Source organism: Xylaria bambusicola (genome assembly GCF_022495145.1).
Source record: "Xylaria bambusicola strain CBS 139988 unplaced genomic scaffold F5B22scaffold_25, whole genome shotgun sequence".
Taxonomy (NCBI): Eukaryota; Fungi; Ascomycota; class Sordariomycetes; order Xylariales; family Xylariaceae; genus Xylaria; species Xylaria bambusicola.
In genome coordinates, this window is record NW_025953578.1 from 129,593 (window position 1) to 148,662 (window position 19,070).

The 19,070-nt window shown below is 48.5% G+C and overlaps 1 protein-coding gene across 1 annotated transcript; it reads right to left on the reverse strand.

The window, feature by feature from the left end:
- Positions 1–8,901: 8,901 nt before the first annotated feature.
- Positions 8,902–11,017, reverse strand: F5B22DRAFT_215664 (uncharacterized protein). Its single transcript, XM_047969723.1, has 2 exons — positions 9,189–11,017; positions 8,902–9,128 (listed from the first exon to the last, which is right to left on the reverse strand). Exons 1-2 carry the CDS (start codon positions 10,273–10,275, stop codon positions 8,992–8,994), a joined length of 1,224 nt encoding a protein of 407 aa, XP_047830084.1. The 5' UTR covers positions 10,276–11,017; the 3' UTR covers positions 8,902–8,991.
- Between the last annotated feature and the right edge of the window lie 8,053 nt (positions 11,018–19,070).

Consider the following 19,070-nt stretch of genomic DNA (forward strand, 5'->3'; position numbering starts at 1 on the left):
CTTGCAACTCCTAAAGGCGAGTTAGTATCTGGGCTAGTGAGGCGTTTCTTGTCACCTCCCTTCTTAGCACTGAAGATTGCCAAGTAATGGTCACGATGTTATCTGCAGCGTCACGAAGGAATACAGCATACTTTTCTCCCTTGGTCAATTTTCGCGGTTAACAGGGCTCATCTATTTACTTGCCTTTATTTGTAATCGGCAATCAGCTGTTCTTAATCGACAAGACTCGGACATCGTAATTCCAGTCTGGAAACGGTAATACAACCTGTGAAACACTCACATGTAGTCAGAGAAATAGTCCTGGAAATTGAAGTCTATGTAGTGTACACATCTCACTCCTTAACTAAGGTGTTTCCTATCACTGCTTCATTCCAATTTGGCCCTCAGACAAGAACATCAAGCTACGACACATGTGCGCCAGTGTAGGAATATAATAGATAGTTCTCAATGGGTCAATTCCAAGAGAGATATGCCGTGAAGGTCATGCTCTCGCTGCTTATGAACCAATTGTTCGAACGAGTTCATATGGATTACGTTGGATCTCCGAGCACACTATTCCGGAAATCCTGTAGATACAACCAATCCACATACAGCAAGTGATTCTGCACGTTAGGCTACTGCCTAGGCCGGAGAACTAAGGTTTCACCCACGATTGATCGACTTAGGAGTAAACGCCTATCTTCTCCCTAGTTACCTATGATTGGCCGCCTAAACAGGCACACAGTTATTCCCTGAAGGACTAGGCCTGTCATCGACGTCCCGCCATTCTCTGGCATCAACACTGTCACATGTTGATTTTTCAAGATCAACTTGAAGTCGCAGACTATACTTTGAAGTGCCTTTACAGATTCTACTTGGTAGAACGACCTTGTTAGCAGTCGCGCCAGTGGCGTGAGAGATGCCTCCCCATCAGCCAGTAAGCAGACGTGTGTTTATGGTGGTTCTACAACTTCTAGTTGCGTGCTAGCAAAACATGTTCTTCTAGGAAGGTCTAATGTGGTATTTTCAAAAACATACAATGTATCACTTTGGCTTCCACGAACGCTCCAATACTTTACTGGCCCATTTTTAATCACGTGCTTTGTCTCGTCCAGCCCCTCTTAGTTGATTTACTTATCTTATACTTAAATCTGCTTTAAATTAGTGCTAAAAGTGATGTAGCGATTGGTACCTATGGTTATATATTTAAGTAGGATACAAGTCCAAGACATCTAATTGGATATTTACTATCTTGGCAGGTATTGGAGCGTTCGTGGAAGCCAAAGTGATACCTAAGCACTAAACTTGGGTACTGGGTTAACCGGCCTTCCTCTATTCCGCCCTTCGCGTTTCAGAGATATCAGTGAGCTATTTTAGTAAACTAAGTACGTAAAACAAAAAGAGAGAGAAAAGAAACATACGAATGAATGGATGAGAAAAGGCAAATACTAGTAAAGAGAAGGCTAACCGCCTCCGAGGATGACGTGAACTTGCTCTAGCATACTAGATCTTGTAGGTGCGGTAGTGCGGCTGCCTCCACCTCACTACGTGAAGGTTGAGTTTAGTTCAGCTCATACTAACGATAACAAGCTTGGACGATGCCATCACCGACTACTGAGTACGGAATATGTAGTTATGATTACGCGTTAAACAGACCTAACACTAGATTCACACTAAATCCACGTGCCGTACTGGCACTGCATCGCGGCTATGTTCCGTGGAGGACATGTGACACTTACCGCTACCAGCAAGGATCAGTGATAGTGCACGATGATAAAGTAAGTCTACAGATCTGATATGTATCTCACGAAACACTGCACTAGCATCGTGTGTACCTACACTTCAGCTCCAGCTAACGCAGCTGAGTGATTACCTAGGTACCTATCACCCCGAAGGATACCGTGGTGTGGTTCTACCGTAGTTAGCCTAACAGTCGACAACAACGGCCAACATGAAGAGTCCTTGATTTGTCCTTGACTATCTCCTACTTTCCGTATATGCTTGCAGAGGTAACAATGTGATCAAGTGGCGGTGAGATAGGTAGGACCGAAGACTACCACAGTAAGTACCTACTTATCCTACCCGTCGTTGCGTACTGGGCACAGTGTTCCCTGATGAAGGCTTCCCTATCTGTTATGTTGGCCTCTGAAGCTAGAATGATATAAAACAATTCGGGGCACCGCACATCAGAACACACCTAGAGCACCATTATCAGAAAATAACAAAAAGAGAAGCACCATAGTAATCAATAGATATGTATCTTGTACTGCAAAGTCCTCAGCATAAGGACGCTGTCGTGGCTTGGAGGTTTTGCATATAGCAGCGGTATGCATCTTCTGCACTGTATAGATACAGATTGCTATCGTGCTTCACGTACACACTACCGTATATATGTAGCCAGCCATCTCCTTGATGTTTGATCTGACATCGATGCAGTGCAGTACGCTACAGCACCGTGATCAAAACGGTAGAGCTCATGCATCAACAGTGATGGGGCCTGTGGCCGGGGAGGGGGTGTGTGGTGAGGGAGAAAGAGGGGGGCGCCGATGGAGAAGATCAGCTTTCCCATCGTCAACTCCGATGGCATTTACACCAAAACCCCATGGCCACCTCATTATATTACTACATGGATCTCTAACTCTGTCTTCTCGAAACGGCCGACCTTACATTAATTAATTAAGCACACTGCACTTGACGCAGTTGAAGTGTGCCATCCGGCTCATCTGGTGCGCGTAGAAGGACCCTGAATGCTGTAGGACCCGAACTACATATGTACTTATTCGTATTCTCGCTGGAGTTACTGTAGCGATAACCAGGAGCTTTGTTATGCACACACGCACACCTATATTAGATATGGATTCTGTTTGATACGATTCTCGACTTCGTAGCTACCTACCTGCTTGGAATGCTTCCGTAGCAGTATATGTAGCCATTGCCTGAGTAAGGTATACAGGACAGCCAGTAGTAGTTATCTGAAAGTAGGTACTCCATAAAAGAGGTATGTATGTACAAGTAGGAGCAAGGAGGTGCCTATATGCTATCATCATTAAGGTAAGCCGGGCAATTTACTGTGAAATTCACAGACGTTGGAGGTGATTCAGAAGTACCCAATATGGACATGCCTTTACTTAGGTAGGTAGTGTGTCAGTAAGATAGGTACATGTATGTGGTATCTGAATAGGTACTGTGCAACGGCGGAATCCTACCCACTCGCCACTGTACTTAGGTAAGTAAGTAGGAGGTACGCATGTATTTACTAGGGTATATCTGACATCACCTTGTACCGCTACTTCAGACCTTGTTTCGAGTCCTCCGGGACTTGGGCAAGACAGACCCACCTCCGAATGCGAGTGCAGGCGGCTGCAGACGAACCTTCCTTCCTACCGCTAACTCTGCGCTACCGCCCTCGTGCCAAGGGAAGGTGGCAGGGATTACAAGAAGTGCAGGCGAGGCAGGGATGGCAGAGACTGCAGCGCCAGTGGATACGGGCAGCAAATCAGATAGCGAATCAGATAGCGGAGGGAAGCCCAATCCTAAGCACCATGACATCATATCTGTCCCTTGAAAATGTCAACCAATGTTCCACTTTGCTTCCTTCTTCCTTTCTTCTGCTTCACGTACTTTGACCTAATCTGGTCGGCAGCCTAGTTTTTGTCACCGCCTCCGCCTCCGCCTATGCCCTATATCTATGCCTATGCCTTCGTATGTGCCTGGTGCTGAGTGACGTCCCTCTCCTTTACCTCTTGACGACAGGGAATTCGAGATCACGAGGGCTGATGGCTCATACACACTATAGACACATCTGATGTCGGGCGTTGGATGTTGGATGCTACGTGTAAGTATGTACAGTAGAGTAGAAGCTGAGTCTGTAGCCTCCACTTAGCAAGGGGCCACAACCAATATTCAAGTATGAAGGTTGCGCGATCACCTCTTCATCCAATTCGTTGTCTCTACAGCACACTACTTTGACCGCTAAGCTGGAGAGGTGGATAACTCCAAGGCCTCAGTGCCTGACTATACGCTAACATAGCGTTCCATTAGCTACATCACACTACCTGTCGAGCCTGTACACTACTGTACACGGACGCGCATGTGTATGTGAGGGTGAGTGCACACGTAAGTTCGGTAATGTACGGGCAGAGTACGGGATCAGTTGAATCTTATGGGTAAATCCTAACCATTGGCGTCTGACCAGGTACTGAGAAGGAGAAGGAGGAGAAGGATGATTATGTAACACTGCACGACATCATCCCACCCTTCCTAGGTGCCCGTAGTGTAACTGCTTCGTACATCAGCGCCGACAGCAAATATCTACTTCGTAGGTAGAAGAAAATCTGTGCAGGCGACTCGACGAAAGACAAAGATCTTAGTAAGGCCTCCAGCTGTAGGGGCTACAATCGATAGTACAGCCATGGTCCTGTTGTTGTTATCGTTGTTGTTGTTGCATGACGGAAATGCGCACACTGCCACCTCCTACATAGGATTCTGACAAGAGGTGGCATGAATCCCAAATCGGCTGGTGAAGTTCCGCGCCGAACTTGTCACAGATGGGATACACAAATGAACCCAAAGATGGATAATCAATACATTGTATTTCGAGAGAGAGCTTGGCGAGGCGAAGAGACAGTATTCGGGGATACAGATTATTCGTTCTACAGTGGCAAAAGCCCGTGGTGTTTTCATCTGACTGCGTAGACGTCCACACCTACCTACTACATTTCCAGCAAAAGCACGAATCTATGTCCAGCACGCAGAGCCTACCAAGAATTCACTCACGCGTAGCAAAACCCCTCGTCATGAAGGAAGCCAATATGCACCGTTTCGGAACGTTTCAGTGCCTCTAGTCTGCTCTGGATAAGATGTATGCGCCGTCGAGGAGGACCCTGAAGATCTTTGACGGAAGTTGTCCGTACCATGTGAGAGATCTCAGCCATGGAACCCAGCAAATTGTCTGGGGCCAATCACCCCCGTCGGTAAGAAAATGATCAATGACCAGTTGTTCGCTCCCTCCCAGTTGGCTCTACTATTAGCCAGGACCAGACCAGGACATACCCGAGTCGCGGCAACTCAACGTCATCGGCCCGTCAACAAGCAATAGGCGAGATGAGGCCGTGTCGTCATTGGGATGGGGCAGAGATGGGGGTTGTGTCCCGGGAACAATCGCCACCGAAGGAGCCACTGTTACGACGACGACCGAGGGACACCCATCAATCTATGAGACGCTGGCTGTCCACATTACCCAAGCTGTGTGCGTGGAGAACTTCCTAGCCTGAACAGCTAAGCGAACAGAAAGAACTGTCGCCTCGACAATATTCCTCCCATTTCTTCGGTTCCATGTACGCACGCGCACTCGCCAATGTTCTCACTTCTCCGCGCCAGCTGTAACTAAATCGTCTACGCAAACCTCGGTGGTTAATGTACAGTACATACATAGTATGATCAAGCCAAGGCGGCAAGTAAGGAATTAGCCCCTAGCAACCTCCATTTGGCCCCAGTATCCAAGTAAATCGCAACGAACCTGCAAACCCAGGCTTTGCCAGATGGGGTTACTTGATTCTGCCATCTGATTCGGCCCCCTTGAACTGAAGAAGGCCACTTGCTATGTACGTGCTTTCCCACCTTGACGTCTCTCGCCCTATCTTTCAACGTAGATATCGAATAGGGTTCGTCTCCGTCTGTTGACCCCCGTCTGTTCGTTTTTCGGGCGGGGTTTGAGTATTGACCATTGCAAGAAACCATCCCACCAGGACTTGCTGAAGCCCCATGACTTACTGCGCTTTTATGACCAGCATCAAGTCCAGATGGGGGGTGCGATGGGTCTTAACTTGGTGGGCCACTATTCTGATTGAGAATAGGTTTATATGACAAGCGTGACGAGACGAAAAGCCGGCTTCGAGATACGTTTGTGGAAAGGTGGTCCGAGACACATAATTGGATACGGCCCATGTTCTTGTTCGTTATTGGCCTGTTTGCTTACATACGGTAGGTAGCTATGGATGCCCAGCGGAAGTCATGGCGACGTAGCGCTCGTCAGGTATTCGCCCTTTCATCGTAGCCTCGTCAATGAGGTGTAGTGTGTCGATGGTCGTAGCTAATAAACGAATAAACGAGGTCGTGCCAAGGTGTGTGACGCTGCACGTCGACGCCCAAAGCGGTACTATTACCTGGGGTGGCTCTCTCTAAGTAAGTAGACCATCCGTCTCCGGCTGACTAGTTGTGTTCCCCGGTATCTGATTTTATACACAGTGGCATGATACTAGTACGTCTTTGACGCCGTGTTGTCATTGCGCCGGACGCGGAACAGGAGGCGGCGGTGATGGCGGCGGAGGACAGCGCATGCTCGGTCTCTCTAGTACGCTGGAAACACGTAAGCACTAGATACCTCTATTACATACTTACTGAGTGCTCTCCTACGTACATGCATAAGTACGTAGCATAGTACAAACTGCCAGACAGAAATAGAGAAAAGAAGCTATGAGTGGCGTGGAGTAGCGCCGAGTAGCGCGTGACGATCACCGACCTACGATCTCGAAAGCCAAATCCCAAATCTCATGCAGACTCATGGCAGTGTCACAGTACACAGATGACTGTGATGCTAGTCTATGTCAAGCAGAACAGACCTAGCATCTGACTGGGTTGGTACCAGCCAGTCCTCGCCAGTATCCGCACAAAGCGTGTTTCACCTTTTCGAAGCCGTTGTCGATTTCGGGGCTTAGCGAGCGCCGATCCCGCGTCCCAAACAGGCATCTTTCTAATTCACAACGTTTTGGGTTGTCTTTCCCCATTTGATCACCAACGAGTAGTGTCATACTATCGCCGAGCGTTATTGCGTACACTTTTGTAGATATGTAGCGAGTCCGTGCTGATGCTACAGTTTGTTTTTTGGACACTACATGTGAAGGTTTGCCCCTTTGTGCCATCTCCCCATCTTTCTGTTTTACGCGCCCATGTGTACTTAATGTAGGTATATATATTTACTTAAGTGCGTCCGCCCAAGTCTATCAAGGTTCAAGGATCAAGTGACGGTTATTTCAGATCCCCGCGAGTCAGACGGAAGGTCCTCTTACTCTATTACATACGAACCCACTCTGTGTTCTTTGATTGCTTCTAGCGTGTCTTTTCTTACTCACATGTACATATGATTTGCTATCCCCGGTCCTTCCTTGTACGGGAAAGTCTCCTATACCGGTCACGACAACTGCCGCTGTTCGTGATATCTACTACCTACCTACCGTGCTCATGTCTGCACCTCCATTCGCAGCACTCTCCACTAGAGGACATTTCTCCAATACACTACTGCCTCTCTCCTTATAGGTAGGGATGGGTGACATAAGTCAGTGTATAAGTAAGCATACCTAGATTAGGTACTTACAGTAGCATCTTGGCGGAATGGCTTTGGTGCTCTGACGGCTGACTGATACGACTCACCACATGCTTCTAACCACGCACGGTATCCTCTGTTAACACGTAAGCCCGGTTAACCAAGAACATCGTATGATAGATAGATGGCACCCACTGTACAATCAGTAGCCGCTGAGCTGTGCATTTCTTCCTTCTTCTCCTTCTTCTTCCTCCGGCCCTGAACAGAACAGGAAGCAGGATATGGATCACGGACTTGCACATAAATCACCAGGAAGTGGGAAAAGGGGGGAAGGGGGGAATATGAGCCTTTGGTTGCCAGCTGTAATCAAATCAAATCAAAATCCAAATTATATAACTTGCGCAAACCTGGTCAGTTCAATATAGTACCCCAGATCAGCACTGCATGCCCTATCTCGAAATGACACCCAATCCAATGTGGTGAGACCACCTCATGTTTTTTCCCCTCGTGATTGGTGGTAAAGACGTCTCAGAAACAAAGAGGAGGAGGTTTTGAGTGTGGGGGTTGACAGCGTCGATCCTCGACCAAGATCGTCCAAATTCCGCCGAGGTTTCTTTTTGAAACATCTACCTACCTACCTACCTACCTACCTATAGCCATGATAAGAGCATTAGGGGTTGCAAATTCAGATAGCTAAGGGAAACAGGGAGCGGGGAAAGAAAGGAGGAAAGAAAAATTAACGGAACCAGGGCTAATATTAAAGCCTTGTTGCTTGGTTGGCGGTGTCCTTATGATGAACAATTCGTCCTCAGAGAGCAAGTTTGGAGAACTGAAGCTTTGTCGATCATCGCCCGTAGTTGTGCACTAGTCCTCTCGTGACTGTTTAGACCTAAGCGCTAAGTTAGGGACCATCTGAACAGGTTCTCAAAGCTTAAAGTCATCGGTTAGGAAAACCAAGTATCATCAAGTTGATTCGTTCCTTCAGTCTCTTGTAATATCCTTATTGCTATTAGATTACATAGGCATAGCGAGTGTGAGTTCTCTCTCCTGAGTACACTTTCTCTTAGTGTCCGCTAGGAGGGACAGCATTAGTAGCTGTCCATAGAGCTTCACTCCCTTGCTGGGTATACGCTTCGTACGACTATTGATACAAAATTGCCTGCCTCATTCACCTTCATCATCCCCATTCGCTTGCCCCTTCAAAGTAATATCGCCGGTGGCAGTATCCTCATCAAACCCACATCAATGCAAAAATCGTTTAAATGTGACCCCATGGCGTAGAACTCCCGAACGCCACATCGGTGAAGGGTATTTCCTCGCAGAAGTCCGAACCCAAAAAATCGCCCCCGTGTTGCGATAATCATAGAGATGAGCGAAAAAAGCGTAAATGCCAAAAAAGAGTCTTTGCACCCAGAATCTAAGGTCATCAATGCCACCTGGGACACTATCAAGATCATAACACGGTACTTCCGAATGCAACGGAAACCGACTCCGCCATGTTGACAATAGCATGCCTTTTTCATTCCAATCATCGCCAGTATATGAAGTAAACAGGAAGTTGGTTGCTAATATCTCTAAAGTGTCAGGAATGGCTGAAATGCTGAGTAAGATATCCGTTAACAAGGAATTGTAGAAGGGCGGCTAAGTTGCAACGCCCAATGTAGGATTATTTATAATATGGTCGTTACGGCTTAATCGGATTGATCGTCTTGATGGTCTTCCGAGCCAGCCTCAGACCTGGTATCGTTTTTGTGAACCTTTCTATGTCGGCGTAGATTTGATACGACAGAGAAGTGGCGTCCGCATCCTTCTACTTCACAGGAAAATGCTAACACCATTCATATTAGTCTTGGTAGACGCACCTCGAAGATCTTCGCCTTCAACTTACGCTTTTCTCCTGTGTGACTATACATATGTGTTTGTAGAGAGCTTGGCCTTGTGAATCGTTTATCGCATACTTTGCATTTGTGTTTCTTTTGCGTGCTCGACGAAACTTTAGAGCTAAATTGGCCCATCATTGACTGAGGGGCAGGGGGCGGCTGGGTCATTAAGTTCGGCCGAGGCAGCGTTCGCGAAGTTACAGATTCTATGTCTGATCCTGCTGTTGAATAGTCACTGACGGACGAATCTGTGACAGATGCGGCATAATAGCCGCCACCATAATTGCTTGCCGAGGAAATAGACGAGTTTGTAGAATGCGTTGACGGAAAGCCATACGAATCGGCAGACCCCCTACCACGGTTAGGCGGGTAGATGGCCCGGGGAGTTTCCTGGCTCATGGCGAGCATCCCTTGACTCGCGTCAATGGCATCGGCGAAACTTCTTCGATCGTCGGTAGGCGGAATGCCTCTGTGAGCTGTGTCAACTATCGAGCCCCGATGAGACCCAATGAAACTGGCTGGGCTAGAACTGATTGACGGTACAGAGGAAACTGACGATTGTGAATACCTTCGGCTGTCAGCTTCCGGCGCGAGAGCGAATGTCGAGCGCATTGGAGCTGGCGCATAGCCAGATACGCTATCATAAGAGCTAGGTGATGCCGAGTATGTCGCGTGAACGGGAGAGGGCGTTGCCGTAGCATACGAGGGTTCTCCATACGCAGCAGATGTGGTCTGCATTCGGTTGAGGCTGAGGAGATCTTGGGGCATATTGAGTAAGTCTGGTTGTTCATATACGTCCGCCATGTGAGTGCTACCTGCTGCTGAAGACGTAACGGGAATGCTTCCGCCGTACGACGATGCCATTGAGACACTAGTATTGGCACTTGGCCTGTTGGCGGGATGGTGCTTCGCCATAGAGTCGAGGGCGCTGAGGTTGTGGCTCATGCTGCCTTGCGAATACATGCCATGATGACCATGGTGGCTGGCTGAGCCCGAGTTCCACGGATTCGTGAACTGGGGTGAATTCTGGTAAGAAGACATGTGGCCGAAGTGAAGAGCTCCGAGTCGTGACTGGTTGTCGAGAGTCATAGTCATCGTCGGCCAGAAGGAGAGGCGTAAAGGTTATCGAGACGTGAGGCGCTCAACGAGACCATCAAAAGAAATGAACAAAAACGGCAACAGCACAAAGATGCACTCGTGCGCTCAGGATATCAAGCCCCAAATAGTTCGCGCTGATCAGATGCAAGATCCCGATGGTAACAGATTCGTGTCACCTAGCCGAGATGGTGACTTCACTTAACAAGGTCCAGTGAACAAGAGGGCTGTCGCGAAGTGTCGAGGGGGATCAACAAGTCTTAAGTGTGTTTGTGTTGCGGTGTATGTGTGTGTGCCCGTAGGAAGGCTCACAAGGGACACGACTAGGAACCCCCGGACAGTTGAATACCTTTACCAGGTACCACCAGGAGGCTAGCAGATACGCTACTCAGCACCTTGGTAGGTCTAATCGACGAATATAGGGGACTGACTCCAATGATTAGGAAACGGTGGGGCTATAAGCTTGCCCTGCTTGGGTAGTTTTTAAAGCAAGAGAGAGAGAGAGGGAGAGAGAAAGTTAGTCCAGTGACGAAGGTCGAGAGACGGATCGGCAGTCCCAATACCCTGTGGGAGAGAGAACAGTCCTGGGACAGCAGGGTTCAGCGGTAGTGGCAGGGTTGGAGGCCAAAATTGATATTGTACAGCAAGTAGCGTACCGAGCGCACTTAGTAGACTTGCTCCGGGGCGGAGGGAGGCAGAAGGAGGAGAGGGAAATGGTGGTATCCAATTTGATAGCAGCCGTTTTAGACACTACACTAGATGTCGACCGATCATGAGAATGTGGAGTGGACTGGCTCGTTTCAAGACAGAAGAGTCAGAGATCAGCAAGTTCTGCCAGATATCTGGGAGGTCGGCGTGTGCGTCCGTGCCGTCTCGAGCGGACACTGTACAGTGAACTAAGACTTGCAGATTGTATAGAAACGCGGTAGTTAGGCTGCGTTGTAGTGTATGTGCGTATTTATGTATCTTTTGAAAAACGGGACAACGACGAAGCTGGTGTGGGTTTTTTTGGGATCTCCCCCTTGTCGTTGGCGTTATTCTTGGGGGTGTTTTGTCAGGTCGTGGTTGATATGATGGCTAAGGGTTTGTCGTTCACGTATGATGGCCCATGAAACCGACGACGCTCGTTAATATATTGAGGCTGAGAATGATTTCAAGGCAATGGCAGTTGAAATAAGGGAAACAAACAGAAACCAGAGTGTCCAGGGGGGGCGGCGGCAGGCTTCAGATAAAATGCAAGACAGCAATGGGACAGACGCGGGTCTTGCTACCATGCCATGTACTACGTATGTATCCCTATGATGGAATGAACGGTCGATACGTCAACTGACAGATTCGTTAGTTTTTGTCAGAGCTCTTGCCCCCATCCATGGCCCATGGCCCATGGCCCAGAGACTCCAAGTCCAAGACTCCCAAAGTGGGCAGCGCTGCAAGGTTAGGAAAGGCGTGTCAGTCTAATAGGGCCGGGAAGGGTGCGAGTGAGGTCTAGGGTCTTGTTAACCCAGATGGGAATTGACGAAGCTAAATTGCCGACATGGAATTAGCTATTTCCATACCTACATGGAGTTAGCATGGAGGCGAATTCATGTACAGGTAAACAAGGGCCCAATCCACCATAATGCACTACCGTACCCATCCAGGTCATCGCGTAGTAAGGGTAGAGTCGACCGTATCTGTTCTGTCTTACGGTGCGGTGCAGATAGGGAGCCAAAAGCAAAAAAGGACAGTCAAAATGAGATGAGGCAGACGGTATGGTGTCGTTGGGGTGGTGGGCTGTACAGTATCGTTCCGCACGGTGCCAGCTTGTACAGTACCTACCTTGGTAAAGCTGTGTGTACCGGCACTCCATTCGACTACTCATATGTAGTGGGTACTTATTAGTATACTTACTCTCTTACCTTGCCTAGTAATGTGGATGTGTTATGTATTCTATTCTACTCGTCTACGGTACCTACCTGCACATACATGTAGGTATACCACCCAGTTAGAGTCAAGTGCCTGTATGGCTATGATGTTTTATTTTATTTAGATTCAAGTTTTCCTGTCTGGTATTCGTAGATCTGGTGTATCCACGTGCCCGGCTGCGGTGTAATCTACAACAAATCTCTCCCCTATCCTAACTGCCGTACAAGCTGGGCAACCCTATTTACTACCTACCTACTACCTACATAGGTAGGTAAGTAGGTTCTATGTACATATGTAGAAAAGAAGCAGAGGGGCCCCATCATCAACGTTACTGCCCAGGTGTACACTAGGTACATGGAATGCGCGGTATGGCGCCGGTATAATACCAGAGCCCTGCGTGCGTAGCTGATCAGGGGTTCACTACGCTAGTAAGTACCTAGGTAGGTAGTATAATAGTGTGGTGTACCTAGAGCATAAACACTCACGGTACTCATGTTCCGGTACACGAAGCTCAATGGCATCCCATTGCTCGACTCTGGATGTCAGTTCCTGCATACATAGTAGTGTGTACTGAGTTAGGGACTCGTAAGGAGAGGAAGTGATAGGGACGGCAACATGCATCTTATATACTAAGGTAACAACCTGCCAAAGCTCGCCGCCTACGATATTTCTTCTAATCTTGTTTACCAGTACCTACGTGGGGAGCAGGTAGAAATATGGCTTATGCTTACATGTACCTATCTATCTAAGTGCTGAATACTTACGTACCCTTCGAGTCCTCGCCTCTTGGCTCGCGAACCCTGGTTTCACTATTCAGAATTATGACTGGCGGGCTTACATAGGATTATCTAGTGCGGTGGGTGTAATATGATGTATAAGCAGTGTAGTGTGGTCTGGTAGGCACAGAGTTCGTGTTGACTATTATATACCTATGGAAGAAAAAAAGACTGATTTTAGCAAAGCACTTTCTTTTACCCAGCGGGTCTCTGGATAAGGCTGGTCGGCCTAGCTGACGCCACTGATGCGGAGGATGGGCCATTATACCATCATGCAGGGTCCCCTCTTTCTCTCCTCCCCGTATGTGCGTGTGTCGTGTGTTCGCCCTCTCCATTCCTTGTCATGGCAGGTCCAAGTACGGCCAGATACGGCCAAACCACCGGATACATATTTAGAGTCTTTCGCCCTCTTCTCCTCGCTTCTTTGCCCAAGCCGTATTTCTGGTCCATATCGGCGAGAGCAGCTGTTCTAGTCATGACGATAACTACAGTCATCAAGTGATCCAAGTGGCATACTAAGTGCCAAGTTGGTGGGCATGGTCACTCTATTGCGCACTAATCCGCGTCAAGATAAAAGCCACGCTATGGACAAGGCAGGCTAAAGCAAAACCCAACTTAGGGAGGGGTTTGCGATGCTGGAGCCGTACCTACGTCATTGGTGCAGTACCCGGTACATTAGCGAGAACAGGGCTACACATCATCCCTGTCCAATCCTACCCCAGCGGCACCAAGTACCGGTACCTTTCCAAGCCACCTGAGCATCAGCACGGCTTGTTTGCACTTAGACCATTTACTTGATCGGGTCTAGCCGTCCTAGAAGAGATGGGGGCCAAGGGGATAAAATAATTGTATTTCATTTCCTTTCAGCCTGCTGACCCTTTTTGAGAAGCTTCTCAAATGCAGGTATTGTCTATACAGGCTATTTGTTGAACTGTCTACAGAATACATACAGTAGTAGTTGTATGGACAGAAATCGCCCACGGTTCATTTCCTATCATGTTGGGTAAATAACCCAAGTGCGCATCGCATGATGTTACCTACCTTACCTACCTTACCTACCTAGCTCTTTGCCATGCCGTGGACTTTGAGACACGGCCGAGTGTGTTTTTGGTAGGTGCCGTTGTGCTGGTGGGTGTCGGTCCTCGACTCGAGCGTATAATAAAGAGGGCAACATTCGTCATAGGAATGCCAAGGAACCGAAATAGCCTGCCAGCAGCTTCAAAACAATGCCAGGTCTACTGTGCTACGCTACCGTTAGGTCGCCGTGATGAATCCCGGGTTACATGAATGACGCTGATTGTCAGCTTTTGCCACCCTTCCCGGTCCTCCATCTAGGAAATGTTCGTATGATGGACTGTAATGATGGCGACGCATGTAATCTGTCTCTGATACAGAACACAGCATCTCAGATCATGATTGTGTTCCGAAGCACGGATGCCAACTTAACGCATAGTACTCCTACTGAATCCTCCTATGTCTTATAATGTTTCTTTTGGTGCCTATCTGGGCGTTACAGTCTCCGTCTGTGTCATGCTGAAGTTGGGACTACGGCTATTACCGAGTTGTCATGATGTTCTGAGTTTGACTTGGAATTTGCAACACGCCGAGACGTGTTCGAATAAGTGTTCGGAAATAGGGCCTACCGATATTGACTAGCACCGACCGTTTTTGGCGTACAGCAGCAATATCCAAGGCTTCAATAAATACTCCGTAACTGTCTCTTTTTGATCTACTGCCCCTCCTAAGCAGCATCGGGAATGCGTGAAGACGTACCATAACCTGACATAGCCAATGTGCAAATCCATATCATCTACCTATTGTTTGTAGATGTACCAAAGAACAGCCTCAGCGCCGAGTGTAGCAATAGCTATGGCCTGCTACGGCGTAGGCGCGGACAAATCCTCGGTCGAATATGGAAATTTTGGAACAACTGACGCAGCTGTTCAAGCCACCCATAGCAGAAGCGCACACTTGTCTCACTTCGCCATAACATAAAGATATAACACAGGGGGGCATCAAAAATAGGAATCGATACTACTTGGTCATTTGGCGGTTCGGTCCTGGACCCAAACAGCAAGCAACAACATGGACCCCCGAGATAAGGCCTTTTCCCATTTGTGGTGCAACAGAGTATCGTTCATTATACCTACCAAGATTATAGACAAGGTGATGCAGCAACGTGAACACGGCAATGTCCTTGGGCTCTCCCCACGATGACCTCATCGAGCGGGACGGCTTATGGACCTCGCTGTCGCGGCACTGCACTGTGATGGCATGGCCTGGCAAGCCTGGGCAGAACTGGGGAATCGGACTTTAGCCATTGGAGGAGAAGCCCAGCGGAGGTATTTAACATACTACTAGAAACATGCTTGATAGGTTGGCAGGTCATCTACCTACACCACACCTTCTGGCCTCCCCGCACTTAACCTGACTTCATGTGTGCAATACCGTACATGGGGGAAATACTGCCTTTCTGCTGCCTGTGCGTGCTGATGGGGTGGTGTCTGGGTGGTGTTCTGACAGAGGTGCAGTACTGGGGAGATGAGATGCCTTCATCAAAAATTGAGATTATTCAATTTATTGCGTACAGGTTGCAGATTCGAGTTGGTGGGGAGGGTGGCCACCATGATGCTAGTTCCGCCTCTTCAGCCATTCCGCTTTTGTCACCGACACACAGGGTTGCGTGCAGGGGCGGGGGGGCGAAAGATTCATCAAGCTTAACTCATGTACACTACACTCGACTACCTCGACTACCTATCCCTACTATCGAGGACGCGTATGTCACTGTACACTTTTCGATGGATTGCCGATGTGGGAGAAGGAAGGGATTTTGACAATTCGCATACCGTAATTTGGAGTGTTAGACCTCTAGCAGCTGGTCTCATCTCCGAAGTGTACATGAACACATCGACACGTACCACACACACACACACATACTTCCACAATTGAAAATGTTCCCTACCAGGTTGCACTCATGAAATTGATTTGATTAGTCAATTAATATTGTTTGAATTTGACATCAATGTGTTTTACGACATCAGATAACCTCTTTTTCTCTCTCTTTTAATTACAAATATCCCAGCCGGGTCATTCAACTAATCACAAGCATGGTAGACCTATAGCATCTGATCAATTACAAGATACTACCTGCCCGATGACAATTGGTTTTACCTACCTAGTGTACATGTAAGGTACTGTATCTGAAGAGGCTTAAGCAGCGCGGTATGAACGCGCGGCGGCGACGATCATGTCACGGCTCCAGAGCCCAGAGCCTTAGAAGCTCGCAAGTGCCGAAATGTGACACCCGCAGCGTCTTTCCGCCTGCTCCTTCGTCTGGAAGCGGACCGCCACTGCTGATGACATCGGCTTTGCGCGGCGCGTGGGCGGTCTAAATGGCTCAGGGGCTTCCACCCTCCACCTTGGGAAATGCCAAGACAGAATTGCACCAGTCACAGAAGCCCATGGTCTGCCAAGTGGCAGGGGCGTGTCTCAGATTTCTGATCCACAGAAGCCAGTGCAGAGCATTACCTAGGTACCTACCTACATACCGGTATGTAGACACCTCTACATGTAGGTAGTGATACCTAAGTAGGTAGGTAGGCTTGGTAGGCTGATAGGTATCTGAAATACAGTGCCTACTAGGTAGTATCAGGAGTTAGGTGTAGAAATATCGGTACGCGTCCCACCCACATCCAAGGCGCACCCAAAGAACCTTGTAGCCATCAAGCTGTCTACTACATAGTACTACATACGTACATGGTAGTAGGTACGTAGTACTGCGGGTAAACGTGTACCAGTACCTAGGTAGGCTGCACAACCAAACTATGAGCCGTTGTGGGCGGGCGCCGATCATGACCTTTTTGGACGGCCACCATGTCGCTAACGCTGCACTTGTTCTTTTCCAGCTGTCCATCTCCCATGGCAGGTACAATTCCACCCCGTTTCGAGCGAGCGAATGCCGGCGGAGTGCAGTGTTACATAGCACTAACTACCTGTCTAAGGTACCTACCTAGGTATCTAAGGTACCTACCGCTTGAATCTTCATACCACTAGGTACTCGGCAACAGTCTTCCCTCCCATCGTCATGACCCGAGTGTAGCGGTGTCGCTGTCGGCTTCGGCTGCGCACCGGCAGCGGCAGCACCGGGGTGCGCCACGATGCTGCGTCGGCCAGCACGTCCCCGTTGCAGACAGAGGACCCTTGGGCGGCCAGATGAAAGTCGATATGGATATTATGAGCCTGTATTGTGTATATCGTATGTATCATATGTATCGTATATATATTGTATATGTAGCCTTGTCGTGGCTGCTCTTATTGAAGCGAGGAAGAGCCGCGACAACGTCCCCGAATCCCTCGCCCTGTCTTGGCACTATACGACGCGGCATCCTTACAGATGCATACCTCATACCTACATGTATAACTTACCCACCACGCTACGCTCCTACTGTTGACTTACATTAGATGTACGCGTACGCAATCCATTGCACTACTCTTAGTGTGAGATTGTTTCGGCATGGTGTTTGGTGAGGTTGAGACTTGGCACAGCTCTCCAACTACGAAGTACTCTCAGTCTTACGAAGGAGTATGTCTGCACCATGTTCCTGACTCTGTCCCAACCACATCCAAACACAGCATGTAGGTAACGTACCGTACTTCCCATCCACCTTATAGACTATACGGTAGTGCACGGCCTAGAGGAAGACGCTATCTACAGCTCCGACTCAGTGTCGCGTCAGATCGAAGGCTAACACTAACCCGGCAGCACCATTGCAAACAAGCAAAAACCGGGAAAGCAGCGGAGAAAAAAGAAAATAGCTAAGCAAAAAAGCATCCAAGTACTGCCCCCAAGTCTAAGTAGTGTATATTCCGCCATCATGGCCTTTACCTGAATAGTCCAAAGGAATACGGGAAGGCAGAGAAAATTACGGGTCCCAGAGTGGTCGCCGACCTTCGTGGTTCGATGGCCAGGAATCACACACGCAAGGATGAGCTGCATGCTTTGATTGCAGCCTCGCAGATGGTTCACACACCAACGGTATCTACTACAGTAGCGAGTAGTCCATTAAAGCCCCAGGCCAAGAGCTTACCGTGCAACGAACCCAATCTAGATCACTTCTACGAGGTCCTATCTGTACATGTTAGTGAAGCATCGTCATGTTTGTTGGCCTGTGCTGTGCTGCTCTGCTAACTTTCCTTGCCTCAACTTCATCACAGCCAGAGCCACGGAATCCCTGGTTTGCATACTAGCCCTGCCCAGTACACTGATTGTGACATGCACATAAGGACCCATCGATGGTATGCCGTGCAGATGCATCATTCGAGCATCGGGAGCTACCATGTGATACCTGTTCCGTAGGTATCACGAATACGAATATCAACCAGGCTGGAATGAGTGGTTCATCCTTGGGTTGTATAGTTCGCATCATCGAACAACAAGTCATCCAGATTTAATCCCACCGACGTTGAGCACCGAGTGTCTCTACTGTGACGGAGAATGGCCTTCCCCAAATGTCATCGGGCACCCATTGCCCTCTCCTCACGGTCCAGCCATAGGTCGTCCGGGTCCGGGCCACGTCGACTGACTACAGTGGTGTAAGACTCGTGAGCTGCAGGAATTTGTTGCGAGACCGCGAACCGGAGGTAAGGGAGGTGGATTCCACCCACTCACACATACTTACTAAGTAGGTATGTAATTACACTGGCTGAATGGGAGAATCCCGAGCGTCGCCTTCCAGTACTATCACTACCGGCACCTACCTTTTTCTGTATTACTCTTACTGACTTGCGTGGGATTTGTTTCTCCACCAACAACCTCGCTTTCCAAGGTAGTGTATTACTCTAATAAACGGTTTCTACACTACTACATAGTACACTAGCCGATAGGCTTAGGTAATTCTCTGGGGTGCACGCTACATGGATGGCCACGTACTTAGTGCCCAAGCTGTTGCTGTTAGCGTTAAGGTAAGTAGTAAGTTGTTGTCGCTTTACTATATGAACATATAACTGAGGACAAGCTATCGAGGCTATGCCTCCTTTACCCCGTGACGCGCAGACAGTGCTGATATCGAGACTTAGTAAGTCGGTGAAGCCTCATAACTACAACACTTACCTTGG

Coding starts and splice junctions, on each gene's coding strand:
- F5B22DRAFT_215664 (XM_047969723.1), bottom strand. CDS start 10,275: ATGACTATGACTCTCGACAACCAGTCACGACTCGGAGCTCTTCACTTC. Junction 9,129..9,188: donor TAGTCACACAGGAGAAAAGC/GTAAGTTGAAGG, acceptor GAATGGTGTTAG/CATTTTCCTGTGAAGTAGAA.